Raw genomic sequence first — 24,968 nt, forward strand, 5'->3', positions numbered from 1 at the left:
GTGCTTAATAACTACTGTGTTTTTGTTATTTTTCATAGGCATGGCCAGTGATATTCTGAGCAAAGCTCTTCACATACAGGTAGAGAAAAAAGTGCTTTTCCATTCCAACAATATGGAAGCAGATGGGTAGCAAAATTTATTTTGAAATGTAATTTGAAAAATCGGCATACAATATGTAAAATGGCCATACATATGTGCAATAGTTAGTGCAAGATGAAAATGAAAATTCAATGATATAATTTACATTTGCCATTTCCTACACTAGTTTTCATATGTAAATTAAAAACATATTTTAACGCTTTATAAGTCATTTTATTAAAATGTATTACCCAAATTGATTAGATGTTTAACATTTACATTGAGATCCTGCAAGATAATTGTAGCAAAACGCAGTGAGAATTTCAAAATACATTCAGAGATGAAGGTCATAATAATAATGTTGTCCACATGAGGGAGTCACAGGATAACAAATCCTTCAAGATCACAGTTCAAAGACAGTGAAAATGGATTTTAAAAAATGACACAAAAAAAGCATATTAATTCATTATATTTTCATAAAGCCCAATATAAGTAAAAACTGTAATCTCCTCAGTACTTCTGGAATATGAATATATATATATTTGTAACATTTTCTGTTGGTTGGAAATGCTTATTTATTGCCCTGATGGTGGAAATAGTAATCTTCACTGCTCTAGCTCTTTTCCTAAATCTACTTCACCAATTTGTGAAGCTCAATTATCTTTTGCAGCACATAAATTTTTTTTTTTTTTTTTCTCATTGTATTGGATGATTAAGGGAATTTGGGCTTTGTTTTCCCCCCTCTTTACATTTCTGTGAAACAGGAAGCCAGAGCTGGATGATGTTTTTAATCATGCTGGAATGCTCAAAATTGTGAATATGAATGGGATATTTTACTCTCAAGTATTTCTAGAGGTGCCAATAATTGTATCCAACAAGTATTTGAGAAAAACATTCATTTCATAATGATATTTCCCCTCTGTTTTAAATTCTAATTATCCAATTAAAGGATATATTTTTGTGTATTTTTAAAATAAAAAAATCAAAAGGATTACCAATGCAGATGAAATTTCACAGCCTTCTTTGATCATATTTACCAAGGGTGCAAATATTTTTGGCCCACGACTGTAGATATACACACACAATGTTTCAACTGAAGAAGGGACACTACACTATTAAATTTTTGTAATATTGTGCATATAATTATAGGCTTCTTACATAAAGACTCATAATGTACTTGAAAAGAGACATGTCCAATGTATAACTGCATCATCTAAACAAGCCATTGTTTTTGAATCACAATGATTTCCTTAAGTTAAACTGCTTTGTTTCAGTGGCCTTCTGTGTTTTTGCCCCCAACACGTCATTGACAGGACTTCATGCGGTCACATGCAAATAAAAACTTTACAGACCAAATAGACCCCACACACACAAAAACAAAATACAGTTTGGATCATTTGAATTTTAATAGGTGCTAGCATGACTACCAATCGAATAGCAGGATTACATCATGCAATTTTCGGATTATTTTGCAACATATATATAACTGTTATAAAACAGTTGTAAAAAATATATTACTTATTAACATGTTGAAGTAGGTTACTTCCTTGGCTAACTTCATGGGGCCGGAACCTAATCGCCCCCTATTGACCAGCCGTCACATTTAGAATACAAAATAGTATCTACAAAAACAATAACGGTTGTACTTTTTGTGGTGAGGGCAGTTCAAGAACAACGAACACTCAAGTGACCTGGCTCTTTTGCCCCAAGGCTTCCCATGCTGGCTTGCTGGTTGGCTCAAGCCAACATCAAAGTTTTTTTTTCGAGCTTTAGCCTCTAGTTTATAGTTTATTATACAAACAATAGTTTATAATAGTTTACACAAATACAGCTGTTAAAAGGTACTCTGGTGGTGTCTCAGAACAACAACAGATGCTGCAAGTCCGAGTCTGCATTTCACAATAAATAAAAGCAGACTGCTCAAATTCTGAGTCTCTGGCCCAGAGAGGCTAAAGATATGAGACACACTTGCAAGATGGTTAAGCTCCAGTGTGCAAAACTCCATTTCAAGGTACTTACAGCTGTGTGTTCCAGATTGGAATCTTCTCAAGTCAAGTAAAAAAAAAAAAAATCAAGTCTGCTTTATTGCCAATTCTTCCACATGTACAGCACATACATACAGAGAATGGAAATTGCGTTACTCTCAGACCCCCGGTGCATACAGATAACATTAACAGTAGAGCATAAAATACAGATAGATACAATACAACTATAGCTTTAACTTTCAGTGTTATCAGGAGTAGATGCCACAAAACGCGTATCCGCATTTGTCGACTCCAGAGTTCAGCTCTGTCAACCCTGCACTGGCTCGCTATTAAACATCATATGGAGTTTAAAATCTTGCTTATTACTTATAAAGCCCTGAGTGGTTTCATACCTCAATATTTGCAGTGACTTTGGTTTTCAAAAAACACAATGGACCAACACCAGCAGATGACATTGCACCCCAAATCATCACAGACTGTGGAAACTTAACACTGGACTTCAAGAAACTTGGGCTATGAGCTTCTCCAGCCTTCCTCCAGACTCTAGGACCTTGGTTTCCAAATGAAATACAAAACTTTCTCTCATCTGAAAAAAGGACTTTGGACCACTGGGCAACAGTCCAGTTCTTCTTATCCTTGGCCTAGGAAACCTTTGCAGGTGTTTTGAGTTGATTAGCTGATTGGTATGTCACCATATTCTAATTTGTTGAGATTCTGACGCTAAGCTTAAAGGGGAAAAAAGAAGAGTGAAAAGTGAGTTCATGGAAGAAACGTGTTTGTGTCTGTTTATCCTGAGTATTAAATTTATTCTGAGAGAATACTACACCTACCTAACATTGTTTGTGAGGCAAACACACTCTGTCAGTTTAAATCTAGATTAAAGACCCATCTCTTTAACCTGACTTAAAGATAACACACTGACACATTTCTAATATACAAATCTGTTAAAGGATTTTTAGGCTGCTTTTAGTCTGTACTGGGAACACTTCCCATAACACCTGATGTGCTACATTGTTAGTAGAATGGCATATACGCTTTTATTTTATGTTTCTTTCTTATTCTGAGGTCACCGTAGCCACCAGATCCAGTCTGTATCCAGATCAGATGGTCACTGTAGTCCCCCTGGAGTGTATCCAGCCCAGATGGTGAATTGGCACCTAGAGATGAGCCCCAGAGACAGATCCCCAGAGAAGACCTTGTCTCCTAGACCAGCTGTTCTCAGTTCCAGTCCTTACGCCCCCTGCTCTGCACATTTTGTATGGCTTCAGACGTTTGTTCTATTGGAATGTAAGTGCCCTGCTAAGTGGACATCACAGGATACTCCTTCATGCTTCCAGTTTGAAGTGAACGTACATGTTCCATTCAAAGTCAACTGAAGTGTGTGAGACGTGAATTTAAATTGTTTTTAATTACAGAGTCAAGTCAAGTCACCTTTATTTATATCAATTAAATTGATACTCTTAAATTTGGTTTGGACGTTTTTTGTATTTCCTATTTCTGGGAACAGACACAGTCTCTACAGTGTGATATCTAGGTGAAAGAGACTCTATCTGCTGAGGATTAACTGACTTCTGTGACGTGAGGTGGCTATGATGGCAGAGGTATATGATGTCACACTTGTCCGTTTGTGAAGGCAACTGGGACAAGAACACAGGAACCACTTAAGTCCTCTGCACAATCTGACTTTGCTGCAGCCTGGAATTGAACTACTGGTTTCGTGTGGCCAGAGGAGAACTGACCCCTGACTGAGCCTGGTTTCTCTCAAGGTTCTTTCTCCATTTTGTCACCGATGGAGTTTTGGTTCTTTGCCGCTGTCAACTCTGGCTTGCTTAGTGGGGACTCTTCATTTTCAGTGATATTGTTGACTTGATTGCAAATGATTGCACAGATACTATTTAAACTGAACTGAGCTGGATGATGACATCACTAAATTCAATGATGAACTGCTTTTAACTGTCATTTTGCATTTTTGACACACTGTTTTGCATTTTCCTATCCTCACCCCAGAATCTGCTCTGGAAAGCTCTCCTACATCTTCCTGAGTCTCCACTTGTCCCATCCAGCTACCCATTATTTCCTGAGTCTCCTTCGCTTCTGCTGGTCCCGTCCAGCCCTCCTTCATCTCTGGAACGCCCCCTAGAGCGAAGTCCTCATAAGTGCCTTCCAGAGTGCCCTCCAGTGCTCATACCTCCAGAGCTCCCTCCAGTGACTGCTCCTCGTGAGTGCCTTCCAGAGCACTTTCAAGTGCCCGCTCCTCCAGAGCACCCTCAAGTGCTAACTCCTCCAGGACGCCCTCAAGTGCCCACTCTTCCTTATTTACCCCCAGATTTCCTAGTTCTCTCCCCAAGCGATACCTATAGCTAAGCTGGCTAAGGAGATCTTTATTTCAGTACTTCAACTCAAATTGTGAAACTTTTGTATTAAATAAATTAAATGCACACAGACTGAAGTAGTTCAAGTCTTTGGTTCTTTTAATTGTGATGATTTTGTCTCACATTTAACAAAAACCCACAGATTCACTCAACAAATTAAAATATGGTGACATGCCAATCAGCTAATCAACTCAAAACACCTGCAAAGGTTTCCTTAGCTTTCAAAATGGTCTCTCAGTTTGGTTCACTAGTCTACACAAAACTGACAGTTGTCCAGAAGATGATCTTTGACACCCTTTACAAGGAGGGTAAGCCACAAACATTTTTGCCAAAAAAGCTGGCTGTTCACAGAGTGCTGTATCCAAGCATGTTAACAGAAATTTGAGTGGAATAGTTGAGAGGATATTATCGATCACTCTTATCAGATTAATTTTGATCGTTCACTTTTATTTTATATCCGTGAGTGCAGTACACCTGCAAAGTGTTAGCACTCGTTAGCTTGTCATTAGCGTTTTCATTCGAACCTATCGCTGTTTTCTTTTCTCCTCTCCTCTCTCTCGCTCCAGTTTTTCACAAGTTCATCAAACAACCGCAGTAAGAATATTTCATCAAGCATGGTGAGTAATGGCTTCTCCTGCTATTGTTATTTGCACCTCTTGCCACATATACAAATTATATATCTCTGTCGCAGATGAGGGATTCATATGTGATAAATGCAGGGAAATAGTTAGGCTGACAGAGAAGATTTCAGAATTAGAGACACGCATCCAAACTTTAATTGAGGACAGTAAGAATGTTAGGGCTCTAGATACGGCTTTGGATGCGTCTAGCTCAGGGATTCCTGTACATTGTTCGGTTCCGGCAACAGAGCCCCTGCAGCATGGCAACTGGGTGATGGTGAGGCAGCGTAGTCTTGGGTCAAAACACCGCTCTTCTGTTCCGATCAAAACATTAAGCAGGTTCTCCCCACTCAGTGATGCACCCACTGAGAAACCTGATGAAAGTGCTCTAGTTATTGGTGATTCTATTGTACGGAACGTGAATATAGAGACACCAGCCACCATAGTCAAATGTTTACCAGAAGCCAGAGTGCCTGACATCTTGGCAAATTTAAAAGTGCTGGCTAATGCTAAACGTAAATACAGTAAGATTGTTATTCATGCCGGCGCTAATGATGTTCGACTTCGCCAGTCGGAGATCACTAAAAATAACTTTAAAGAGGTGTGTGAACTTGCAAGCACGATGTCAGACACTGTAATATGCTCTGGTCCCCTCCCTGCTTACCGTGGTGACGAGATGCATAGCAGACTGTCATCACTCAATGGCTGGATGTCTAAGTGTCTAAGTGGTGCCCACAGAATAACATAGACAATAGACGATTAGACAATTGGACAAGCTTTTAGGGCAGACCTGACCTGACCCTCCTGGGGTGGCGCCACTCTTCTCTCTAGAAAATGGCAAATAGTCTTAGTGTTTATACTTGACTAGCCCAGGTTAGGAAGCAGACAGACTGGCTAAACCGACCGTCTGCTAGCTGCCTCCCGTCACAGAGGTCAGCTAATTCTCAGCACATAGAGACTATTTCACCTAGATATCACACTATAGAGACTGTGTCTGTTCCCCGAACTAGAAAATAAAAAAAAAAATCAAAAGGTTCAACAAATAAAAAACAGATGCAATATGGATAAACAAATGATAAAGCTTGGCTTATTGAATATCAGATCCCTTTCTACGAAGACACATTTTGTAAATAATATGATCACTAATCATAATATAGATGTGCTCTGTTTGACAGAAACCTGGCTAAAACCTGATGATTACATTATTTTAAATGAGTCCACCCCCCAAGATTACTGTTATAAACATGAGCCACGTTTAAAAGGCAAAGGGGGAGGTGTTGCTTCAATTTATATTTAAGTAATGGTGCTTCATATAACATTATCCAGAGAAACCAATGTTAATGATAAATCCCCTGTTATGTTTGTACTGGCTACTGTATACAGGCCACCAGGCCACCATACAGACTTTATTAAAGAGTTTGGTGATTTTACACCTGAGTTAGTGTTGGCTGCAGATAAAGTTTTAATAGTTGGTGATTTTAATATCCATGTTGATAATGAAAAAGATGCATTGGGATCAGCATTTATAGACATTCTGAACTCTATTGGGGTTAGAAAACACATTTCAGGACCTACTCATTGTTGAAATCATACTCTAGATTTAATACTGTCACATGGAATTGATGTTGATAGTGTTGAAATTATTCAGCCAAGTGATGATATCTCAGATCATTATTTAGTTTTGTGCAAACTTCATATAGCCGAAATTGTAAATTCTACTTCTTGTTACAAGTATTGTAGAACCATCACTTCTACCACAAAAGACTGCTTTTTAAGTTATCTTCCTGATTTATCCAAAACCTCAGTACAACTTGATGATGTAACAGAAACTATGGACTCTCTCTTTTCTAGCACTTTAAATACAGTTGCTCCTTTACACTTAAGGAAGGTTAAGGAAAACAGTTTGACACCATTTTATAATGAGCATACTCGCACCCTAAATAGAGCAGCCTGAAAAACGGAGCGCAGCTGGAGGAAATAAAAACTAGAGGTATTTCGTATTGCTTGGCGGAAAAGTAACCTATCCTACAGAAAAGCATTAAAAACGGCTTGATTCGATAACTTTTCTTCTCTTTTAGAAGAAATCAAACATAACCCCAGGTATTTATTCAATACAGTGGCTAAATTAACGAAAAATAAAGCATCAACAAGTGTTGACATTTCCCAACACCACAGCAGTAATGACTTTATGAACTACTTTACTTCTAAAATCGATACTATTAGAGATAAAATTGCAACCATTCAGCCGTCAGCTACAGTATCGCATCAGACAGTGCACTATAGACCCCCTGAGGAACAGTTCCACTCATTCTCTACTATAGGAGAGGAAGAATTGTATAAACTTGTTAAATCATCTAAACCTACAACATGTATGTTAGACCCTATACCATCTAAGCTCCTAAAAGAGGTGCTTCGAGAAGTCATAGATCCTCTTCTGACTATTATTAATTCCTCATTGTCATTAGGATATGTACCCAAAACCTTCAAACTGGCTGTTATTAAGCCTCTCATAAAAAAACCACAACTTGACCCCAAAGAACTAGTTAATTATAGACCAATCTCGAATCTCTCACGCTGTCTAGTCTCTGTTTCCCTGGGTGTCCACTAGTGGGCTCACTTCCCCTTAAGCACTTCACCGTAGGCCAGGGATAGGTAACTTCGGTCCTGGAGGGCCACTATCCTGCAGAGTTTAGCTTCAGCCCTCATAAAAACTGACCTGCCTGTATCTATCTAGTAATCCCAAAAACACTGATTGCCTTGTTCAGGTGTATTTAATTAGGGTTGGAGCTAAACTCTGCAGGACAGTGGCCCTCCAGGACCGAAGTTGCCTATCCCTGCCGTAGGCACTACAATTCCCACTAGCCTTGTCCCTTCCTCACAGTAATTGCACTCCTGCAAATTGCACCAGGTGCCTTCACTTAATTGTCATTAGCCTCCCTATATTTACCAGTCCTTTCCTGTTGTCTGTATGGAGTCCTTTCCTTTCGTGATCCTGTCTTCTCGTCCTCCGAGTTTCCTCATATTCTGAGTTCCCATTCCGTTTCCTTTCCTGTTCTTTGTTTGTTTGTTTTTGGACTACATTCTGGTTTTGACCCTGGCTTGTTTTTGACCACGATTTGGATTACCCCTAAATAAAACATATCTGCAATTGGATCTCTCTCTCTCCCTGTGTCTTACTGGATCGCGATCGTTACAGAAGGACTCCATCCTCTAAGGATCCAGCGGTATGTCTTTTCATGTTTCCTCCCCAGCCAGTATATTGGAGTGGAGGGCTAAATATTTAAAATTAACTACCTTCCGCCAAGAGGGCAATGAGGTGGGTGTTCTGGTCCCTGGCCGAGGGCATGGGATATAATGATGCGGCCCTAAAGGACTATTTTAATACCGGGCTGGATGACCCAGTTCCTCCAGAGGAGATGGTTCAGTTGGACACATTTGGGTTCTGGGAATTTGTGTGCTACTTGCAGCATCGGCTTCCGTGGGATGCCCCAGCCACTCCTGTTCCTTTCTGGTGGGACTGGCAGCCAGCCCAGAATCACAGCACAAGGTGGTCGTCAGCCCAACGCCATGGCCCATGATGGCCGCAAGTCCAGCGCAATTGACCAAGATGGCCGCCAACCCAGCACCTCAGCACAAGGTGGTCGCCAGCCCAGCACCTTGATGCAAGATGGCCGCCAGTCCAGCTTCATGACACAAGATGGCCACCAGCTCAGTGCCACAGCACAAGATGGCTGCAAGCACAGTGCCACTGCACAGAATGACAGACACAGTTGACCCTCCAGAGTCAAGTCAGGTTCCCGTTGACCCTCCAGAGTCGAATCAGGTTCCCGTTGACTCTCCAGAGTTGAGTCAGGTGCTCGGTGACCCTCCAGAGTCGGGGCTAGTCACCGTTGACCTTTCAGAGTCGGGGCTAGTCACCGTTGACCTTCCAAAGTCAGGGCTAGTCACCGTTGACACTCCGGAGTCAAGTCAAGTCCCCGGTGAAATTCATGGACAAGGACAAGTCACTAATGAAATTCACGGGCAAAGTCCAGTCACCAGTATTCTTCATGAACTTCATGATCAAGTCACCATTGATCTTCAATGGCAAGTTCAAGTCACCGACTATCTTCATGGGCAAAGGCAAATCACTATTGATCTTCATGAACAAATGCAAGTCACCAATGATCTTCATGAACAAATGCAAGTCATCAATGATCTTAATGAGCAGAGTCAGGCCACCAATGATCTTCATGAGCAGAGTCAAGTCAACATTGATCTTCTGGAATCCAGTATAAACACCATGGGATTACCAGAGTCTCTTCACGTCTCTGTGGAACTACCAGAGCCTCTCCACGTCTCTGCTTAACTACCAGTCTTACTGGATCGCGATCGTTACAGAATCTCCCTTTTCTGTCCAAGATACTAGAAAAGGTGGTATGCTCACAATTATATTCCTTCTTAGAGAAAAATGGTATATGTGAGGATTTCCAGTCAGGATTTAGACCGTATCATAGTACTGAGACTGCTCTCCTTAGAGTTAAAAATGATCTGCTTTTATCACCTGATCGTGGGTGTATCTCTCTATTAGTTTTATTGGATCTTAGTGCTGCGTTTGACACAATTGACCACAACATTCTTTTGCATAGACTTGAACACTTTGTTGGCATCAGTGGAAGTGCATTAGCATGGTTTAAATCGTACTTATATGACCGCCATCAGTTCGTAGCAGTGAATGAAGATGTATCATATCAATCACGAGTGCAGTATGGAGTACCTCAAGGCTCCGTATTAGGGCCGCTACTCTTCACGCTTTATATGTTACCCTTGGGAGATATCATCAGGAAACATAGTGTTAGCTTTCACTGTTATGCTGATGATACTCAGCTCTATATTTCTTCACGGCCCGGAGAAACACACCAGTTTGAAAAACTAATGGAATGCATAGTCAATATAAAAAAACTGGATGACAAGTAATTTCTTACTGCTAAATTGTAAATAGGTGTGCTATTTGATTGCAATATTTCCTTAGAAAGCCACGTTTCTAGCATTTTTAAAACAGCATTTTTCCATCTCAAAAATATATCTAAATTACGGCCTATGCTCTCAATGTCAAATGCAGAAGTGCTAATCCATGCATTTATGACCTCAAGGTTAGATTATTGTAATGCTTTATTGCATGGTTGTTCTGCACGCTTAGTAAACAAACTACAGCAAGTCCAAAATGCAGCAGCAAGAGTTCTTACTAGAACCAGGAAGTATGACCATATTAGCCCGCTCCTGTCCACACTGCACTGGCTCCCTATCAAACATCGTATAGATTTTAAAATATTGCTTATTACTTATAAAGCCCTGAATGGTTTAGCACCACAGTATTTGAATGAGCTCCTTTTACATTAGAATCCTCTACGTCCACTACGTTCTCAAAACTCAGGCAATTTGATAATACCTAGAATATCAAAATCAACTGCGGGCGGCAGATCCTTTTCCAATTTGTTGCCTAAACTCTGGAATAACCTACCTAACATTGTTCGGGAGGCAGACACACTTGCAGTTTTAATCTAGATCAAAGACCCATCTCTAACCTGGCTTACACATAACATACTAATATGCTTTTTTTTTGGGATCAATTTTCTTTTTCAAAGAAAGGGTCATATACAATTGTATACAATTTCTTCTACAAAATATACCATACAAAAAAAAAAAAGACCCTCTAAATGACCCTCCAATCACCCACCCCACCCAGCCCCCCAGCGGTCCCCAAGTCCAGGCCACCTTAACAAAAAAATAAAAAATAAAATATGCAATCAAAAACAATTTGCCTACAAAATTTAAAGAAGAGAAAATAAATAAAATAAGTAAATAAAATAAAATGCAATATAAATAATAGATACTCCAAAATTAAAAACTTTTTTTACAAATAAAATATGAAATAAATAAATAAATACATACAAAAATAGAGGCAATCTACAATATGATAACCTTAGGCTAAACAAAGTACCACATAAATCATGTTAAACATTCAAAATATACCCCACGTTCATTTCTACTAAACTTGAAGTTTTTCTGTTAAATCCTTTGCAACTACTTTCCATGCCTCAATGGTTGAGGCTCTAGCCTTATTTATTCTGGCTGTTGAGAGTTCTAACATTACTATTTCATGAAACTGAAGTAGCCACTGTCACACAGATAAAGTATGAGGAGGGAGCCATATACTAATATGCTTTTAATATCCAAATCCGTTAAAGGATTTTTAGGCTGCATTAATTAGGTAAACCGGAACCGGAAACACTTCCCATAACACCCTATGTACTTGCTACATCATTAGAAGAATGGCATCTATGCTAATATTAGTCTGTTTCTCTCTTATTCCGAGGTCATCGTAGCCACCAGATCCAGTACGTATCCAGACCAGATGGTGGATCAGCACCTAGAAAGGACCTCTACTGCCCTGAAAGACAGCGGAGACCAGGACAACTAGAGCCCAGATACAGATCCCCTGTAAAGACCTTGTCTCAGAGGAGCACCAGGACAAGACCACAGGAAACAGATGATTCTTCTGCACAATCTGACTTTGCTGCAGCCTGGAATTGAACTACTGGTTTCGTCTGGTCAGAGGAGAACTGACCCCAACTGAGCCTGGTTTCTCCCAAGGTTTTTTTCTCCATTCTGTCACCGATGGAGTTTCGGTTCCTTGCCGCTGTCGCCTCTGGCTTGCTTAGTTGGGGTCACTTCATCTACAGCGATATCATTGACTTGATTGCAAATAAATGCACAGACACTATTTAACTGAACAGAGATGACATAACTGAATTCAATGATGAACTGTCTTTAACTATCATTTTGCATTATTGACACACTGTTTTCCTAATCAATGTTGTTCAGTTGCTTTGACGCAATGCATTTTGTTTAAAGCGCTATATAAATAAAGGTGACTTGACTTGGAAGGAAAAGGTGTGGAAGAAAAAGATGCACAACCACAGAGAGAACCGCAGCCTTTTGAGGATTGTCAAGTAAAATCGATTCAAGAACCTGAGTGAACTTCACAAGGAATGGACTGAGGCTGGGGTCAGGGCATCAAGAGCCACCACACACAGACGTGTTGAGGAATTTACTGAACCACAGACAACGTCAGAGGCATCTTACCTGGGCTAATGAGAAGAAGAACTGGACTGTTGCCCAGTGGTCCAAAGTCCTCTTTTCAGATGAGAGAAAGTTTTGTATTTCATTTGGAAACCAAGGTCCTAGAGTCTGGAGGAAGGCTGGAGAAGCTCATAGCCCAAGTTGCTTGAAGTCGAGTGTTATGTTTCCACAGTCTGTGATGATTTGGGGTGCAATGTCATCTGCTGGTGTTGGTCCATTGTGTTTTTTGAAAACCAAAGTCACTGCATCAGTTTACAAAGAAATCTTGGAGCACTTCATGCTTCCTTCTGGTGACCAGGTTTTTGAAGATGCTGATTTCATTTTCCAGCAGGATTTGGCACCTGCCCACACTGCCAAAAGCACCAAAAGTTGGTTAAATTACCATGGTGTTGGTGTGCTTGACTGGCCTGCAAACTCAACAGACTTGAACCCCAGAGAGAATCTATGGGCTCATGTCAAGTGGGCGATGAGAAACAAGAGACCAAACACTGCATATGAGCTGAAGAACACTGTCAAAGAAACCTGGGCTTCCAGACCACCTCAGCAGTGCTACAAACTGATCACCTCCATGCCACGCTGAATTGAGGCAGTAATTAAAGAAAAAGGAGCCCCGACAAATTATTAAGTACATGTACAGTAAATGAACATACATTCCAGAAGGCCAACAATGCACTAAAATATTTTTTTATTGGTCTTATGAAGTATTCTAATTTGTTGAGATTGAATTGTTGATTGAATTGGTGGGTTTTTGTCAAATGTCAGCTAAAATCATCACAATTAAAAGAACCAAAGACAAACTACTTCAGTCTGTGTGCATTAAATTTATTTAATACATACATTTCACAATTTGAGTTGAGTTATTGAAATAAATGAGCTTTTCCACGACATCCTAATTTATTGAGATGCACCTGTATATTAAAGGATCTATGCTACAACTTACCTTAAATTTCCTTCTGAAAAAACAGACAAACTTTGTTCTTAATATCCCCTTTTTTTTCACTAACAGATGTCTGTTGTTCATATGCTGCTGCTCCTCAAACACTGAAAAAATAAACAAGTAAAACCTTAGTTTTTCAGATTACTTTCCACATTTAGAAATAATGTTCCTAGTGTGAGAGTGCAAGACACTATAAATGTGTCGGCATAGCAACATAATACTTTCAAGTTTCCATTTCCGCCCATCCAACGAAGGCTATCCACCAACTCCACTGGCCTCGCTCCTTTCCCATGGCTCCCAGCCCCGTCCCTCTCAACACAGTTACATATACAAAATATTCTATTATTGTATAATTACCATAGAATATATTATTCAGTTTACAAATGTAATTTCTAGCTTGAGGACACTAGGATGCGACCTCCAGAGGGTACAGCTTTTGATATGAGACACAGCTAATGAAACATATGGTGCATTCAAGCCATTTCAGAAACATCAATTTTACGAGTTGAATGCACATGAACACCACCACAAAGATGTTTTACTAGTGGGAAAAAAAATTTTTTTTTAGCCCAGAATTTTCAGAGTTCGGGACTTTGGTACGTTTGCACATCGCGTGCATCCCTTTTGAGCCTCCTCAAAGCACGCTTTGATGGACTCCACAGCATTGCCAAAGAGGCCAAAGGGAGTTACCGGGGCATGAAGCAGAACTTTAGGGTCTGCATCCTTGAGGTCAGCTAGGTTCCACCATAGTTGCTTCTGTAGAACGACCAAAAAGCCTGAGCAGTGTGCCTTGTGGCCATCAGAGGAAAGTCCATTGCTGCATGCAGATTGTTAACTGCATCCGCAGTGAGGGCTCAGTCTTCTGCATGAGCTTTACCTGGAACACCTGCAGAAACTGGAAACCGTCGTCCGATGCATAGGCCTTGTTAGCGAGGTGGGTGGTGACCCTGCTCAGCTCAGAAGGGAGGCCAATGTCCGAGCACAGGGTCTTGGCCGCTTCAGGACATAATAATAATAATAATAACAATAATAAGTATAGCCTGAATGCACTCTAAGTTGCTTTGGATAAAAATGTCTGCTAAATGCATAAATGTTGTAAACTGGTTTTAATGTCCTTTCATATTTTGTCAGCATTTTTGACTAAATGTTAATATTTCCACAGCCCCCTCCTCACCTGTTGTGTTAAACAGACATACCATTCCCAGAGCAGAGCCATTGAAGGCAAATCTGGTTATTGCAGATACCCAATTATTTCTGAGGAGAAAATTAAATATACAATGAGATTTCAATTTCTGCAGACCTAATGATATAATTTATGACATATATATATATTAAAAAAATAATTAAAGATTCTTAATGTAAATGTTACATGTCTTTTACAGCTAGTAGGAAAATAGCATAATAATATATTTTTGGTTTGCCAAGATCACACTTGATGACGATAACAAATTGGACCTTGGAGCACAGAAGCAGTCATCAGTATCACTGGTATATTTGTAGCAATAGACAACAATACATTGTATAGGTCAAAATTATGCATTTTTCTTTTATGACAAAAATCATTAGGATATTAAGTTAAGAACACGTTCCATGAAGATATTTTTACCGTAAATATATCATAAATTAATTTTTGATTAGTAATATGCATTGCTAAGAACTTTATCTTGTGAATTTAAAAGATGATTTTCTCAATATTTAGATTTCTTTGCTCCGTCAGATTCCAGATTTTCAAATATCTCAAAAAAATATTGTCCTCCGAACAAACCACACATCAATGGAAAGATTATTTATTCAGATTATGTATAGATTCCAATTTAAAAAAAGAATATGACTGGTTTTGTGGTCCAGGGTCACATATTATTTATCCAAGCATATCCCAAGCTCAATAGTAAAAATAAAATAATAATAAAAGCTGTTTACACTGTTAAATATCATTCCCTGGCTAATTTAGCACTTACAGACGACTGTAGTAAGAGAGTGAACACGTGTAGAAACATTACATTTGTGAATTTGTAATGCACGTCTGTTTTAACACACATGAACAGAAATATTCCATTAAAAAGAAAATATATCTATGCATTAGATAAATTAGATACGTATTTTGAAATCATTGTGAAATGTTTGTACATTGGGATAAGTGCAAACAAATGGTTAATACGCCATGGGATGTTGGGAACATTACTGGTTTGTTTAAACGTATATACCACAGACGGTATAATTCAATTGTCAAATGATGTTTTTCCATAGACAGTAGCAGAGCCGTTAAATATGTTTTTCAACGGCTCTGGACAGTAGTAGTGTTTTGTTCTCGTGTTTGGTTGAGTGGGTAATGTAGGTGAAGCGTCACCCTCTACAGGTCACCACTGTTCACTGCAGCCAGCCTCTACTGCAAAGCCTTCACACACCCAATACACTTACATTCTACCACCGTGATGACCATGAAGTGACGCCAAGGTGCTTTATTCTATGTGAACATTACAAATATTGCAGCTAAACAGCACTAGTTCAGCAGTATTTTTCCCTACTTGTGCATACTAAACGGAGAGACGCAGCGAGCAACCTCGTGACGATCGACGGCTGATTCGTCTGCAACGCCATCATTAAGCGTAGCAGGGGAAAAATCATCAAGGGCATAAAAATAAGTCTGAGTGGATTTTATCGAGTATCGGCGTTGACACACCATATGTCACGAAGGATAAATATTGTTTTGTGAATATTTTTAAAAAGGCGTTTTCCAGTGTGTCGGCTCGGTGAATGTGCAGACGCGGATCGCGCGCTAGCCCCTTTGTTCGATCTCTTCAGTTCCTGGTGTTATTCCGTCTGTGATGATCAGAAGTCATAAACGACCTCTTTTAATGAGCTCAAAGCCTTGTGATCTGAATTAAACTCATCTCGGGGTGAACTCTTATTCTCGGAGTGAGGCTCGGAGTCTGGAGGAGTAAGTGTTTACTACAGCACACCTTCACCTGTGTGTGATATTGACCACAGCACCACATCAAACTCATCCTTTTACCTGATCAGAGTTCATACTTTACACACTTTTACCCGATCAGAGTTTATGCTTCACACATGTGTAACGTTAAAGAAAAAGCGGGTTTGCGTACTATCAGCCACTAGCATGGAGATAGCATGTTTTGATATTTCCACGGTAGTGCTACAGTATTCTCTGTATGTTATGTCCAATATGACCTGAATGCAGTGTTTATAGTCATCCTTCAGTACTATGATATGCTAACATCTCACGGTTGTCTGATTGAGCTCTAAAAGCGTCGTGTGTGTGTGTGTGTGTGTTCGCTGAAGCAGATGAAGCTCGGTGTGTGTGGATCTGTGGCGAGGCTCATAATGGAGGGAAACTCACTCACTTCAGACACTGCACCGCTTCTGTTTGTCCTTCTCACAGTTTAATAGCCCACTTGCGGTTAACACCACTTCTTTTGAACTGCTGCTGTGACTTACTGGTTGAAACATGGTGTGGTGATTGAAAGGACAAAGGTTTGAACCTAACAGCATCCACTCATCTCTTGTTTGATAGGTTCAATCTTCTCTAGTTCAGTCAGCTCTAGCTCAAGCTGAACTGCAGTAAGGACAGGTGCTGGTCATATAATTAGACTGCCATCATCATTTATTTCACTATTTCCATTCAAAAAGTGAAACTTGTATATTATATTCATTCATTACACACAGACTGATATATTTCAAATTGTTTATTTTAATTTTGATGTTTATAACTGACAACTAAGGAAAATCCCAAATTCAGTATCTTAGAAAATTAGAATATTGTGAAAAGGTTCAATATTGAAGACACCTGGTGCCACTCTCTAATCAGCTAATTAACTCAAAACACCTGCAAAGGCCTTTAAATAGTCTCTCAGTCTAGTTCTGTAGGCTACACAATCATGGGGAAGACTGCTGACTTGACAGTTGTCCAAAAGATGACCACTGACACCTTGCACAAGGAGGGCAAGACACAAAAGGTCATTGTAAAAGAGGCTGACTGTTCACAGAGCTCTGTGTCCAAGCACATTAATAGAGAGGAGAAGGGAAGGAAAAGATGTGGTAGAAAAAAAGTGTACAAGCAATAGAGATAACCGCACCCTGGAGAGGATTGTGAAACAAAACCCATTCAAAAATGTGGGGGAGATTCACAAAGAGTGGACTGCAGCTGGAGTCAGTGCTTCAAGAGAAAGGAAAATAGAAAATCTATGGGTTATTATGAAGAGGAAGATGCGATAGGCCAGACCCAAGAATGCAGAAGAGCTGAAATTTGGCCATGATTTCTAAAAATCATTTATTTGTATTGGTCTAAAGTTATATTCTAATTTTCTTAGATACTGAATTTGGGATTTTTCTTAGTTGTCAGTTATAATCATCAAAATTAGAAGAAATAAACATTTGAAATATATCAGTCTGTGTAATGAAAGAATATAATATACAAGTTTCACTTTTTGAATGGAAATAAATCAACTTTTTGATGATAGTCTAATTATTTGACCAGCACCTGTACATCCGCATCATTAATAAGTGTTTGGGCCGGGGACATTTACATTCTGTAATTTAGCAGAGGCTCTGATCCAAAGTGACCTACAGATGAGGACCATTGAAGAAGTGTGAGCAATGATATGCAAGTGCTAGAACAGTCTCAGTTAGCTTAACGCAGTATGGTTTTAATCTAATTATATAATAAAACATTTTATATAAACTCGCAAAAATATAATGAAATATAGCTATAAGAGAGAGTGTTAGAGTTAGTCAAATAAAGATGGAATGGAGGTCCACTAACTCTCAGAGTAGATGTAAGGTTGGGTTTAGGGTTAGGAGAATACGTTGACACAAACTTGTAAAGTTTCTCATAGACGGTTTGTTGTGCAGGTAAATCTGTGTATTGCTGTGCTCGAGTAAAAGCCTGTTTGTGTTGTCCTCACAGATGTAAGCTGGTCCCGTCGGTGACGCTGCAGTGAGTGTTGTCAGGATGGGACTGGACTTTGACGTGAAGACGTTCTGCCACAACCTGCGGGCGACCAAGCCTCCCTACGAGTGTCCGGTGGAGAGCTGCCGCAAGGTGTACAAGAGCTACAGCGGCATCGAGTACCACCTCTACCACTACGACCACGACAACCCTCCTCCGGCCCTCAGCAGCCCTCAGAAGAAGCGCAAGGGCCGACCGCCGCGGGTCAGCATGACGGGGTCCGGTGACGGCCCCGACTCCAGCACGGGGTCAGGGGTCACACCCGGCAGCCCGGCCGAACGCTCGGAGCACTCACACTCGCCCGTCAGAGAGAGCATGACCTACGCCGAAGCCCAGCGCATGGTGGAGCTGGAGATCCGCGGCCGCGTCCACCGCATCAGCATCTTCGAGAACCTGGACGTGCTCTCGGAGGAGGACAGCGGCGCGGAGGACCCCCCGTCCACAGGGACCGGCCCCGCGGCGTGTAACGGTGAGGCCGCGGGAATCGGCAAGGACCGGCTGGACACTACTGCAGCCAATGGAGAGAAGGGGCCGCAGAAAACAGGGAAGCACAAGAGCAAAGACAGGAAGAAGGAGAGCAGCTCGCACCATCACATGAACCCGCTGGTCAAGCTGCCCGAGGTGGTGTTTCGAGAGCTGGACCAGGACCGACCGGACGCTCCCCCTCGACCCATGTCTTACTACAGGTGTGTGTGTGTGTGCGTGTGTGATCATCATCGTGTCATCAGTAGCACAGGGATATTTGGAGCTATAGACAGCAATACACGGTATGAGTCACAATTATACATTTCTCTTTTATGCTAAAAATCATTAGGATATAAAGTAGAGATCATGTTCCATGAAGATATTTTGTACATTTCCTACTGTAAATATCAAAACTTAATATTTGATTAGTAATATGCATTGCTAAGAACTTCATTGGAACACGTTTAAAGATGATTTTCTCAATATTTAGATTGTTTTGCTCCCTCAGATTCCAGATTTACAACTAGTTGTATCAGACAAATATTGTCCAATCATAAAAAAACCATACATCAATGGAAAGGTTATTTATTTAGCTTTCAAGTGATAAAAGAAAAAGATAGACTTAAAAAGAACCTTATGACTGGTTTTGTGCTCCAGTGTCACTATTACTCTAGGAGGAGTATCGACCCTCTACGTTTTTTACATATTTATATAAAGCTACAATGTGATTTAAACATTGCATAATTGGATGCAGAAATTAAGGTGAATAACGTTAATCTTCCCTGATGCTATTATAGTAGCCAGTCTTAATATTTCACGTGATCCTGCTCTTGATTTTATGTTTTTTTTCTACGGTAGGTCACGCTGGCCAAAACACACAAGGAAATGAAGTTAATGTTTTTCATTAAAGATTACGAGGGCACATTAATAAAATTGTGCATGGATGAAATTATTAGAAAGAAGAAAAAATAACACTTCTGTGTTTGATGAAAAAATAAAAGTTGCCCATTTTGGTTTAATGCTGGCCTTATTTTTTTATTTAGCTTTTATTTTTAGTAATGTTTTTGCTCTGATAATTTATGAAAACTGCTTCAAAAGATGTTTTCATTCTTTATAAGGTCTTCAACATTTGTGTAGGTTTAACTTGTAATTAACTAGGTAATTATGTAACTTGATTTAGTTTCTGTACATGTAGTGAAAGGAACGTTGATTTTAGGAAAGTGCTAGGTGTTCAGGAATGACTGGTATTCTCTCGCTCTTGTTAGCAGTCTGTGTATATACTGTAAGTGGACAGCACTAGCCGCTGCTGTTATAAACTGTGCGGTGGAGATTGTGCTGGCAGTGTTTGTGAGCGTACAAGGGCTGGCTGATCTAGATGAAAGCAGAATTATTTATATTTTTCCAAATTTGGACAATATTCAATAAAATAAATTCTCAAAACTCTCAAAAAAAAAAAAAGTGAAAGTGTGGCCCCCATGAAAAAGACATGATCTTGATAGAGCAGATGCTGTTACAGACTATACTTGAATTGTTAGTCGCAAAATCAACATTTAAAATAAGAATCTAGACACGGGGACATCTTAAGCATAAGGAGCGTTTAAAGAGCAGGTCATATGGTATTTTAAAGTGTCCTTATATTGTGTTGAATTCCCCTACAGCAGGTTTAATCAGAAAACATTGTAATTTTCTCAGAATATACATTTAATATTAATTTGCCAATGATTCCAAAATGATTTGTTTGGAGCCAGTTTGGAGCAAACCCCGGCCTCCAGCGCTACCATTGACAAAACACCTTCACATAAAACAATAATATAGAGCTTCAATCTGTTCTTATAATAATGACATAAAATACACAGACACTCATGCAGGAGAATCATATCCACAGCTAAGGTTTAGCTGCTAAACTGTGAACACTTAAAACAATAATAGTGGATACGTTAGCTATTGGCTAATGTGACTAACTGATGAAACGATACAGTTTGTAAACCTAAAGCTGCTCTGGGTATACATCACATTAGCACAAAAACCCGATATATTTTGAGCGCTCAATTGAAAATGTACACACAACGTATCAGTCGTACTTACAGGTTGTGGTTAGGAGACACTTGTTAGTCCACATTAAGAAGATTAGAAGCCAACGAAGATAAAAGCCAAGAACAGAGAAGCAGTCCTTGATAAAATGATGGCGAATCTTAGTCCACTCTCTATTTTGAGACACAATATCTTTATTATGCACTTTTTTGATTAACAACTTTGCAGAATGTTTTTAAGGATAGATACGTTATAAACTGCAAAAGAGATATTTTGCAAAAACCCATATGACCTGCTCTTTAAAATCATATTTCCATATAAGGTACCAATTAGAGCCTGACCTGTATATAGTTTTGTTGATGTTATCAGCCGATATGAGCCCATCGCCCATATATCGGTATCGGCAAATTCGCTGATTTATAATGCAGTTTAAAATATTGATGTTTTTGCACAAAAAAAAAAAAATAAATAATGTATATATTCTGTTTATGTATATACTGTATTCTGTATATAGTACCAGTCAAATGTTTGGACACATGAATGGGAAAGTGTCCAAACTCTTGACTGGTACTGAACTATAATATATCAGTAAACTGGTTCGTAGTTGATCTGTGATCTGCACAGACCAAGCCCCATGGTTCGGCACGCATGTGATCAGGGGATTAATTGCTAAATTGAACTATAATAAAGTATAGACCAATTCAGAGTAGACGTCACTTACAGCTGCATGCACAGTGGTTTCAGAAAAACACTGGGAACAAGTGCAGGTAAATGGGTTATATCCGTGGATAAGTGAAATATTTTTGTGCTTTTTGATGTCAAGATCGGAATGCAAATAATTTTTATAGAATACTGTCATCAAAGACACCATTTGAAGCTAAACGTTGATGTGTAAATGGACATATTTTGGATGAAAACTGCTCTGATTATTCTACTTTTAAAGCATACATTTGGTAAAGCATTACATAGGTCTACATAATATTCACATTTGCTGTTCAGTTATGTATTGTATTAGCCCTACAAACCTTACTATTAACATTTTTACTTAATATTTATTTTATCTCACAAGTCTGACTTTTTTTCCCTCGCAAATCTATGTAATATATGTAAAATATATGTAAAAGTTTATATATCCAAATTCAGACTTTATAACTTGACTTAACTCAAAAAATAGTGAGTCTGTCAATTCTGAGGGAAAAAGAGAGATCTCGGAACTGTGAGAATAAAGTCAGAATCTTTAAATATAAAATCAAATTGACTTTTTTTTTATTCCAGTTGAAAACCGTCATTTTCTGTCATTAGTCTCCGCACACACACAAATATCATCCCTGTTTGGGATCTGTAAGACTATCCCACTATCTAACGTCAATTTCACAGAATAACAGTGAACATCGCTGAGTCACAAGCTCTTGTAATATACAGAGAACATTTAGAAGATAGGGATTGTTTTCGGTACCAAACTCCAAATGGAAGTGAGCACCCTTATCCCCTTGAGTGGGGACTTTGGAGTGAGCAGGGCACGTGGATGTCATTATGTAGTGGTTAGGAATGCACATTATTTCCTCATTATCTCCAGCTGGGATGTTCCCGTGAAAAACACGCATTACATGGATAGTTCACCCAAAAAGGAAAATTCTGTGATTAATTACTCAAACCCGTACTTTGTGTTTATCTTCAGAACACAGATTAAGATATTTTTTTATGAAATCTGAGTTTCATTTTTGGGTGTACTATCCCTTTAAGATGTAAAAGAAAGGTGTTCCACTGAATAAGTGGCAGCTCTGTTAGCTTGCATTACCCTCCGAGACATGTTCTGACAAACAGCTTCAGATTTGATGTCCATTTCATCACCAGGATCATCACTGTCAATCATGGCGTTTCCAGAATCAGTCCAGCATGACACAAATACTAGAAAAGTTGTATTGAAATTGTGAATGAATTATAAACAGAAGGCCAGAGCTCACTGACTGCACAATGAATCTATTCAGATCGTGTTTACATTCGTCAGTCATAATGAAAGGATTTGTGATGTAGAGCAGTCTGTACTAATGTACTCAGCTGAGCTAGAGAGAGTCGTTCAGCTGTTCAAACAATGAATGAAAAAAAACTAACTTTTATCGAATGACACTGATGACTGGAAGATACATTCATGAAAATATAATGACTTTCTGCACCTCTATTGAGCACCTTAGACCTGTAGATGAGCTGTGAATGATACGAGTTGTTCTCTCAGGTACATCGATAAGTCTGCGGAGGAGCTGGACGAGGAGGTGGAGTACGACATCGACGAGGAGGACTACATCTGGCTGGACATCATGAATGACCGGCGTCGAGCTGACGGGGTGGTGCCCATCCCTCAGGAGGTGTTCGAGTACCTGATGGACCGCCTGGAGAAGGAGTCCTACTTCGAGAGTCACAACAAGGTCAGTCTGAAGAAGAAGAAATAAGGCTGATGTGAATCCAAAGTGTTAAATGCTATTGGAATGTAACAATACTGATTCACAATGATAATTATATTTGAGTTGGAAAAGTTATTCAGTCTAGAGCAGTGAATGATTCTTTGTTTGATTAACATAAAACTGTTCACCGTCACTTAAAGTTGATTCAGTTTACACCAATTCTCCATTTACTCATTCTAAACTATATAATTCGACTTCATAACACAAATACACCACTATATATTTTTCACTGAAACCTGAGAGATTTCCTTCATTGTAACCACACACACACACACACATTGGTGTCTCACAGTGGATTCGAACCCGGGTCTCTCACACCAAAGGCATGTGTCTTACCCACTGCGCCAACACCACCCCAATTGGTGCTGCATTTTTACTTTCTCAAAAAAACTAATTCTGTATGATTTATAAGCGTTTTTAAAAATGGGGACATGGGTTATGTCCTCATAAGTCACCCTCTCCTTGACCTGTGTCATACCCATGTCATTATGCAGAGTTGTGTCCTGATATGATACAAAAACAAGAGCACACACGCATGTACGCGCACACTCACATGTATGCGCACTCTCTCTCTCACTCTCTCTCTCTCTCTCTCTCTCTCTCTCTCTCTCACTCACTCACTGTCTCTCTGTCTCTCTCACTCACTCTCTCTCTCTCACTCAATCACTCACTCACTCACTCTCTGTCTCTCTCACTCACTCACTCTCTCTCACTCACTCACTCACTCACTCACTCACTCTCTCTCTCTCTCTCTCTCTCTCTCTCTCTCTCTCTCACTCACTCACTCACTCACTCTCTCTCTCTCTCTCTCTCTCTCTCTCTCTCTCTCTCTCTCTCTCTGGTGTGACTGACGGTGCTCGTGGCTCCTGCAGGCTGACCCCAGCTCTCTGATCGATGAGGATGCTGTGTGCTGCATCTGTAACGACGGCGAGTGTCAGAACAGCAATGTGATCCTGTTCTGTGACATGTGTAACCTGGCGGTGCATCAGGAGTGTTACGGCGTGCCCTACATCCCCGAGGGCCAGTGGCTGTGCCGCCGCTGCCTGCAGTCACCCTCCAGAGCCGTCGACTGTGCCCTGTGCCCTAACAAGGGAGGAGCGTTCAAGCAGACGGACGACGCTCGCTGGGCTCATGTGGTGTGTGCCCTCTGGATTCCTGAGGTGAGTGAGTGAGTGTGTGTGTGTGTGTGTGTGTGTGCAGCAGGTGAAGATTCTGAAAGAGCCAGGAAAGGTTGTGATCCTCTTGCATATGGAGGGACTGTGAGGGCTTGAAGTGATACAGGTATGAGTATCATACGGAGTAATCATCAGAGTATCATCAGCATAACAGTGGAAACAAATCCCGTATTTTCTAATAATATTACCAAGGGGCAACATGTATATTGAAAATAGAAGGGGACCTAGGACATATCCTTGTGGCACTCCATATTTTACTGATGATAAATGAGATGACTCCCCATTTAAGTAAACAAAATGGTAGCGATCGGACAGGTAGGATCTAAACCATCTTAGAGCCTGCCCTTGAATACCTGTATAGTTTTGTAATCGATCTATGAGTATGTCATGATCTATGGTGTCGAACGCAGCACTAAGATCAAGTAAGACTAGAAATGAGATGCAGCCTTGGTCTGACGCAAGGAGCAGGTCATTTGTAATTTTAACAAGTGCAGTTTCTGTGCTATGGTGGGGCCTGAAACCTGACTGAAATTCTTCATACAGATCATTTTTATGCAGGAAGGTGCTCAATTGAGCAGACACAACTTTTTCTAAAATTTTAGACATAAATGGAAGATTTGAAATAGGCCTATAATTTGCCAGTACACTAGGATCTAGTTTTGGTTTCTTAATAAGAGGCTTAATAACCGCCAGCTTGAATGGTTTTGGGACGTGTCCTAAAGTTAACGACGAGTTTATGATATTGAGAAGCGGTTCTT

General features: G+C 39.9%; 1 protein-coding gene across 1 annotated transcript in view; it reads left to right on the forward strand.

The window, feature by feature from the left end:
- Positions 1-15,511: 15,511 nt before the first annotated feature.
- The window catches only part of brpf1 (bromodomain and PHD finger containing, 1), a 30,635-nt gene continuing 21,178 nt past the window's right edge, over positions 15,512-24,968 (forward strand). The window contains exons 1-4 of the mRNA XM_026270733.1: positions 15,512-16,052; positions 18,039-18,766; positions 22,810-22,999; positions 23,908-24,195. Coding sequence (XP_026126518.1) covers positions 18,084-18,766; positions 22,810-22,999; positions 23,908-24,195 — 1,161 coding nt within the window. The 5' untranslated portion in view covers positions 15,512-16,052; positions 18,039-18,083. The remainder of the gene's footprint in view (positions 16,053-18,038; positions 18,767-22,809; positions 23,000-23,907; positions 24,196-24,968) is intronic.

This window comes from Carassius auratus, chromosome 8, assembly GCF_003368295.1.
Source record: "Carassius auratus strain Wakin chromosome 8, ASM336829v1, whole genome shotgun sequence".
In the NCBI taxonomy this organism is placed as follows: domain Eukaryota; kingdom Metazoa; phylum Chordata; class Actinopteri; order Cypriniformes; family Cyprinidae; genus Carassius; species Carassius auratus.